This window comes from Eucyclogobius newberryi, unplaced genomic scaffold (assembly GCF_026437365.1).
Source record: "Eucyclogobius newberryi isolate DKJ021-1_F unplaced genomic scaffold, fEucNew1.0.hap1 SCAF_22, whole genome shotgun sequence".
Classification (NCBI taxonomy): domain Eukaryota; kingdom Metazoa; phylum Chordata; class Actinopteri; order Gobiiformes; family Gobiidae; genus Eucyclogobius; species Eucyclogobius newberryi.
Genome location: NW_027315857.1, coordinates 12280137 through 12287888, shown reverse-complemented (window position 1 = coordinate 12287888; position 7752 = coordinate 12280137). Strand labels below are relative to the sequence as shown.

General features: G+C 42.3%; 1 protein-coding gene across 1 annotated transcript; it reads right to left on the bottom strand.

The window, feature by feature from the left end:
• Positions 1 to 30: 30 nt before the first annotated feature.
• efs (embryonal Fyn-associated substrate) lies at positions 31 to 7622 on the bottom strand. Its single transcript, XM_072458526.1, has 8 exons — positions 7444 to 7622; positions 6776 to 6974; positions 4844 to 6076; positions 4170 to 4289; positions 2599 to 3489; positions 2453 to 2518; positions 1546 to 1803; positions 31 to 1462 (listed from the first exon to the last, which is right to left on the bottom strand). Exons 2-8 carry the CDS (start codon positions 6785 to 6787, stop codon positions 1277 to 1279), a joined length of 2766 nt encoding a protein of 921 aa, XP_072314627.1. The 5' UTR covers positions 6788 to 6974; positions 7444 to 7622; the 3' UTR covers positions 31 to 1276.
• Positions 7623 to 7752: the final 130 nt, after the last annotated feature.

The following is a 7752-nucleotide window of genomic DNA, read 5'->3' as shown; positions in this document are numbered from 1 at the left end:
CATGAAAAGTAAAGTAAAACGCACAAAACATTCAAATATTTGTTTATTTGCGAAAATGCATTGTGCCATCTTAACCAAAGTAAAATAAAATTGTTTTTCATGTAGTGCTCAGACCTGCATCACTGTAAAAAAAGTGTTGCCTCAGTCAGTAATTAAACAAATATACACAATGTAAAAAAATCTTACAAAATGAACCAAAACAGACATTTGTAGCCTTAAAAATGTAACTTGTTAGGTTTATGTAAACTTTGGGATATATAAAATTTAAGTAAATTAAAGCCATGCAAACAGGACAGCTGCAAACTCCCCAAATAATTTCTACAGCACAATTACAACTAAAGAATGGCAGTTGTGTCGTAATACGGTAGTAATATACCTAAAGGTAATAGTCGACTCCAACACTAGGTGGCATAATGTGGCAAACAGGAAAAGAACAGCATGGTAATAATAGTAACGTTTGGCATGAAAAACACAATAAATTAAAATAATTCCCAAGGTATATGAAATTGATCTGCTTGATCTGATATGACATAAGTTATTTTAGTCTGGACCTGTAGTGTAGTCGATCCAACCCATGCTCAGATTTCAACTGTTTAGCAAATGGTGAAGAAAAAGTTATTACCGGTAAATGCAGGCCTAGATTAGAACAGACATGTTCAGACAACTAAACCTGGGAGACAGGTTTCTTACGCATCATGAGGCTTGCATGTGACCGTGGGAAAAGAACAGGATTAGGCCATTTTCTAGTTAACAATCACCCTCACCCCAGAGTCACTGCTTGTTATATATCGTTTCTGTATTTGTATAATCAGTACTTCACATGCCAAATGTGCAACATAAACAAGGATCTCTTAATTTCTAGCTCACACAAAATTAAGAAAGCAAAAATTATCACAAAAGGCAATTCAGGAATTACAGGCAACAAGTGTGTTAAAGTTAGGATATCAGGCCTCCTTTTCAAACATATTTAGACCAAATACTACGGCTAAATAAATAGAAAAAGGGAGGAAATGTTCTGTATGTAATGGGAAAGGAAAGACTTGCTTACAGAAAAGGGGCATCGCTAAACCGTCCACACAGAATGAAAATCATATTCAATAAGTTAACACTAAAAACACATGTGTGACATGAAAGCACACTGATCATCTTATTAACAAAGGCAATGAACCACACATTAGAAACAATGAAGGATCAGGTAAAACCACTTCACTGTAACTTGACCCCTTAAAACAAATGTCTTCAAAAAAAAAAAAAAAAAAATGGTTGAGTAGTTCTATTATGATGATATTTCTGCCAGACGCTGAAGCAAAGTTGAAAATCCTGCTGCATGCTGTGAGAGTTCAGCTACACAATCCACCATTTCCTGAGTGGCAGATACTGATGGGTAGTTTTGTGCTGCGCCCTTGGTTGCCACAACAACTGCTTTTAAGGCCTGGCAAAGTCTTCCACCTGAAGTATTAATCTAAAATGAGAAAGAGAAAAAAAACACATATTCATGGTACAGCTTTGTTTTGATGATATAAGAAGATGAGTGGTTCTACACACCTTAGTACGTAGGTCTCCAGAGGAAAGGAGTCGGGAAAGGGTGTCACCAATAAACACCAGCTTGTGTGCAGTCACGATAAGACTCTTTCCTCTAGCAACAAATATACGGGGAGGTTGGTTCCCCTGTACACTACTAAATAGAACATCTATGGCATCTGCGAGGCAGGATAGATGGGCTAAGCTCTGAGAAGAGTAAAAGGACAGCAGCTCCGAGTCTTCCAGAGACAGAGACACTGGCAAAGGTGGTGATGGAGTCATCTACAGGAATAAATCAAAAGCGAAAACTCAATACATTATTTCATAAATCCATAAGTCCATTCAAGGTATATCACAACAGTTTCTCACTACAATATGTATATGCCAACAATTACACAAATGTTAGGGTCACTGGATGCATTTCTATAGAGTAGGTAGATGCACAATATCCATATAAATAAATCTACTGGTAAATGAGAAAAGACAAAGCAGTGCGACAGGGGAAGAGCAAGCATTACCCCACACAGCCGCAGCTCCAATCAATTGAGTATTAAAGACATTTTGTCATGGTGTAAAATCAGTAGACAACATGTGCACGTTAAGGTAGACATGAATGACCCAATTCAAAGTTTGTCACACAGACTTTGACAAGACCATTTTAGAGAACATGAGGAAAGAATGACTATGCTGTCCTGTCACTATTGTAGTTCTGTAGCCCCCTTCTATGTAAGGAAAGATTGTGAAGATTTACAAGTGACCAATTGTTGGCAGTCAAATGGCGTAACCAAGGCATCCAGCAAGAAATGTTTCACTAGAAAAAAGCCCCAAGATTCAGGCAACACATGTGTACCAGAAATGTAAAAAGCTAAATTATTATACTAGAATAGAATAACATGCCTGTAGCCTAATGAATTCAAAAAAGGTGCTGTACCCTTGTTTCTGCATTGATGGTGTGTCCATTTTCAGCCAGTGTATTTGGAGGCAGATCAGGTTTACCCTACAGAAGGAACAGGAAAGTTTATTTGGAGTAAAATTCAGAGGAAAAAAAAAAGAAAAAGTTTAGCTGTGCAAAATTACCTGAAGTTTGACGTATCCCACGCTGTCTCCAGAGGATATCGGGGCAGGGATAGGAGTCATACCTATTCCTGCATACTCATTACTGGGGTCGTCTTCTCCATCACTAGAACTCACAGTCACTGTCACTTGGGACTGAGAAGGTAGCAAGGGAAACTTGGGCTGCGGGGTTGGAGGCAGGGGTCTCTCCTGTATCCAGCTACCTTTACGGGGGCCCATCCCAACACCAGAGGACATGCCCTCTGCCACTGGCAGGGCAGGCAGCGGGCGACGTGAAAGCGAATCTTGGGACGGCAGACGAGGACGACTTTGCACTTGCAAAAAAAGGGAACTTTCTTCAAGAGAACGCTGAACCAACGTGAGGAGGCCTTCAGATGGAGGTGCATTTCCAATTGCTGACAACGCAGGTAAAAGGTCCGATAAACGGGCCCAAGCCTGTTGAAGGGGGGGAGGAGGATCACCATTGTGATTGGCCTTCCATGTGGACAAGATTTCAGCCAAAGAAGTGGCTAGGTCTCTTGATGGAAGAGTTGAGGGAGAACAAGACACTGTGGTTAAAAGTGAATGCACAAGGCTCGAAAGACCAGTCTTCCATTGCACATCGCCCGAGCCATTGCTAGAAACAGAGAGCCTTCGAGTAGATGTGGAGGAGGAAGAGGACGTGAGGTGAAGGACTTCAGCAGTTAATGCAGGCATGTCATAAATGCCACAGTCAGGCTCAGAGGTGTCTCCACTGCTCACTCGTTTTTCAGAAGCGATTGTAATAGATGTGCTCTCTTGGCTTAAAGGAAGTGTTGGTACACTGTACACTCCATCAACCTCATCTGGTACTGAGCCAATGTGCTGGACATCTGAAGTACATACATTCAGAGTGATTGTTGGGACATCATAGACCTAAGATTGAGGAAAAAAAAACAAAAAAAAACACTATTAAATCAGATAAATAACAATAATACAAATAATAATAAATCGTCTGAAATAAATTAAAAGTGTTTGTCGTTGGACAGACAGAGGTCAGAGAGTAGAGGCTTGCTAGGGGAAGAAGCTTAAAGTCTTTGGTACAGAAATTCCATGTACATTTAATCTGAAATGGAATAAGCAGTCACCAAAAAGTGGGCCACATCTGAATATGCAGTTTAGTTTACAGTAATTACAGAGAGGTGGAAGAAAAAACTACTTCAGCTGGCAGATGTGGTCAACTGACAAGAAGGAATCCATTGGGGGCAGGGTGGCCCTTGCGTTAGTGGTGGCAATATGGCCTTGGCATGGCCCTAACAGATGGGTGTGAAAGAGAAAAAATAGCAGCAGCCCTTGGACTGGATAGACAGGCTCCCGAAGAGACAGGTGTGGCTTTGCCTTGGAGCAGGGGGCAGGGAAAAAGAAGCATGAAGAATTGTGGGGAGATGTTTTTATATAGTCATCTTTGGCTGCCTGGTTCCTTTTAACTGTTGTGTTAGATGTTAGAAATGGTCAACTAAAAGTGTATGTGGCATTTAGAAACAGTAAAAGCATTTTGTGGGTAAAAAAGGTTTACTTAATACAGCTTATTTAAGTGACTTTTTTCTTTTTTTTACCTCCACTTCTGAATCACTTTGCGGTGGCACACTACGGGGAGTATCATAGATGCCTTCATCTTCAGGGAGAGAAGAGCGTGCTGTACGCTTCCACCTTCCACTTGGAGGAGTATCATAAACCTTTAATGACATAAGTTTCTCACATCAAATTATACATATATACACATCAAATATTCATGTGCAAGTTACTGGTGAATCAACCTCTTAGTACAGTGTTAAATAAGACATATTATGCTCTTGTTTTTTTTACTTGCAATCGGTGATACCCATGGATCTTTATTATATTATTTGGACATTTCAAATCTCAATATTGAACTAAAATTACTTCCAACAAAACAACTGACTTGAAAGTTATTTGCAGTGCATCGCCATCAAATGTCATCACTACAAAACACTGTGCAGCTGGACCACGCTGCCTATGGAGAGGGTTGCGAATCTTGTGGATCACTGTTATAGAAAAAACTAATCTGAGAACGAAGTATGTACAGAGCAATGGGCATGTGGATTTTTTTGAGAAAGGGAATAGAGATTACTCAATCAGGCATGAATCACTCAATTTCGAGTGTATAAATGAGAAGGGAAAGCAATTATAACATGGTTACATGCTCTCAAAAGTTGATTTTGCACAATTTCTCTCCTTTAAGTGTATCAGCAAATAGTGGGAGGCAATTTACCTGGTCGTTCACGCTGCCTTGATTGTCTGACATTTCTCCTTGAATGTTCTGTACAGTGGTGCTTTTCTCTTTGCTGTTACTGATGGGCTCTTCCCTGGAAACATTTACTTTCTGTACATCGTCTTCTTTCTTTGATGAGGCCTTGGCTGCAGAATTAGAATCAACTGGTAGTGACGATGACTGTTGTACATCTTTCCTAGTGACACCTCGTACTGGAGGGGCTGGGGGAGGAGGCTTACGGGCAGAATTAGGCGAACCAGGACGCCTGCCCTGCGCTGCTCGAACAAGTAAAGGAGAACCACATTGAATGGCAATGCCTGGCTTCCCCCTACCAACAGCTGAGATGAGAGACGCCCCCTTCAGCAGACATTTAGGCGATGACTGAACAGGTGATTGGTGAGTCCTTTGAAGGTTTGTACAAAGCGGTTTAGGAGTTTGATAGAATCCAGGTGCATCTTGAGCCACTTTGGGCTGGAATGAACCACTTACAGTGGAGGATCCATTTGAAATTACTCCTCCAGTTGGTGATTGGTAAACATCATCATCTGCAAGGGGTGTACCTTTAGGTACCAAGTAGCAGTCATCAGTAACAGTTTCTCTGGGCACTAAATAAGTATTGTCCTCTTGTGAATCATCACTGGACCGTGATACTCCACTGGGAGTGAGGTAAACGGACTCTGAGGTCAAAACACTTCCTGGTTGCTTTACATGCTGCGTTGCAGGGAAAGAATTTACTGGAGATTGATACAGTGTCCCTGATATGTCTGTTCCTCTTTCTCTTAAAGAAGGTGAGCGAGGACGCCCGGCTATGCCAAAATCCCACTCAGGTCGGGCCCTAGTTCCAGAACTCGAGTGGGAACGTGGACGTCCACCTTCAGTTCTGCGGAGTTCTCCTGGCCTTCCTTCTCCTACAGTCAGAGGAGAGCGGTAGACTCCGTCTATATCTTCTGCACTGCTGCTGACTCCAACTCGGGCAAAAGCAGGACCAGGTGACAGATAAACAGAGTCCTCATTAGAACCACAGTAAACGTCTGAACCTGGGGTTGGGGCAGTCTGCAGAAGGCGAAGACGATTGGCAGGAGCAATACCCTGCCGTCCATGTAGAGAGCAAAGCCACCAGCCTGGGCCACCCGCCTGCTCTTTCTCTAGGACCATCAAGATGTCCCCCTTACGGAAAGCCAACTCCTCCGGGCTCTCTGCTGTGTTATCAAATAAGGCCTTTGCCAATACAGTCTGCAGAGAGGACAAAAAAAGTTCAGCAATGGTCTCAGGGAAATGGCTTAAAAAGCAGTGACTCAATGAAATGAATGTGTATTAACAGACAAGAAGCCACAGACCAGATCATTCATATGTTAATAGAATGAGCAAGAGACTGAAACGACTGATTGTCAGGGCTTTGGAAAGCAGGCTGAATAGTACATAGGGAAACTTTTTGTACTCTGAAGTGGAATAGCAGCTAGATAGTGTTCAGTACAAAAGTGAAATCTAAATGGACTGACTATTATAATGAATCTAATTTCTGTCAGCCATGAAGTGGAGATAAAGATGAGCAGTTAGAGCAGATCAATGATAGAATGGACACGGGCTAATGGTAATGAGCTCAACCAGGGTGCGGGGGGAGGGGCACGGGGCACATCTGTCCCTCACTGTGGGGAGTTTAATTGCCAACCTAAAGCCAAAGAGTCAGTCCCCCTTTCATTTTCTAAACCAAGCCCCTGGGGACAACTAAAGCCTCAGCCATGTGGGACCCCTACAAACAGTAATGGAGGCAACACAAGGAGGGAGAGGAGGATACAGTAGTAGGATCTTGGTAGTCTATGCATTGATAGCAAACATTAATTTTTCATAATTGATCAGTCAGACCAAACGTGAACGTAATGACTTGCTGAACAACATTTATTTAAATAGAAAAAGCATGCAAGGGGTACTTACAGAGACAGACATTGTAGCAGAGATTATTATGATTATTTCCTATGTAGTAAATCCCCGCTCTTCGTGGTTAGTCTGGATAATCCATTTAGGTCGTCTTTGGCCTCTCACGGATTTATCTGTGAGCAGAGACTGCCCTGGTACAGCCGCATCTGGGGTCGATACATCATTGAGCTTCACCAATGCCCTTTCATTTGGGATCCTGTGCACAAAGACAACGCTTTAACACACACCCACAGTACGATCTGAACACAAATGCCTACGTCCAAGGCTCACTTTAGGTTTATTGACAGCGCCAACACCTGTGCCGACTTTCCACGCCCATTAAGCGTAAAATACATTAGATGAATCCCGTTAAGGCTAATGTTAGCTTAGCTTTGAGAATGTGTGACATGATGTGTGAGCCCACGAATATAGTTTGCGTGGAAAAAGGCAAGTTTGCAACAATAATGGGCAAATACAACAACTTACACATTCAGCATGCGGTTCAGTTTAAAACGCAAATACGGGCATAAGTGAATATCAAAAATATGAACACAGATCGAAGCCTTGGTTGGTGTTCTTCTCCCAAAAAGAAACTCAAATCAACAATAGCGCCACCAGCTTGAGCCGAAATCCAATCTGTAAGTCAACCACCACGAACGTGCACACGGGATTTTGAGTACATTTACCTGGCCTTTTGTAAAACGGATAGCTTTGCATCGAGATATACTCCGTGATAGCGAAATCACTTCATTTGAGGCGTGAAAATCTGCGACCATCGGCGTTCAATCATCATCGGTGATGTCAACACAATTATCTCCGCCTTCTTTGGGGTTGACGCAGTGTACCGATGTACAAAACCAACTGAGCCTGGATGACAGCGAAAAGGACACGGGTTTAGAGCGGTTTACACCAATCCAGTTTTATGGAGATTGCAACAACTTCCGCAATAGAGTGATCACTGTGCTTTGATTGGCTCCCGTTTTGAAGGCCACAAA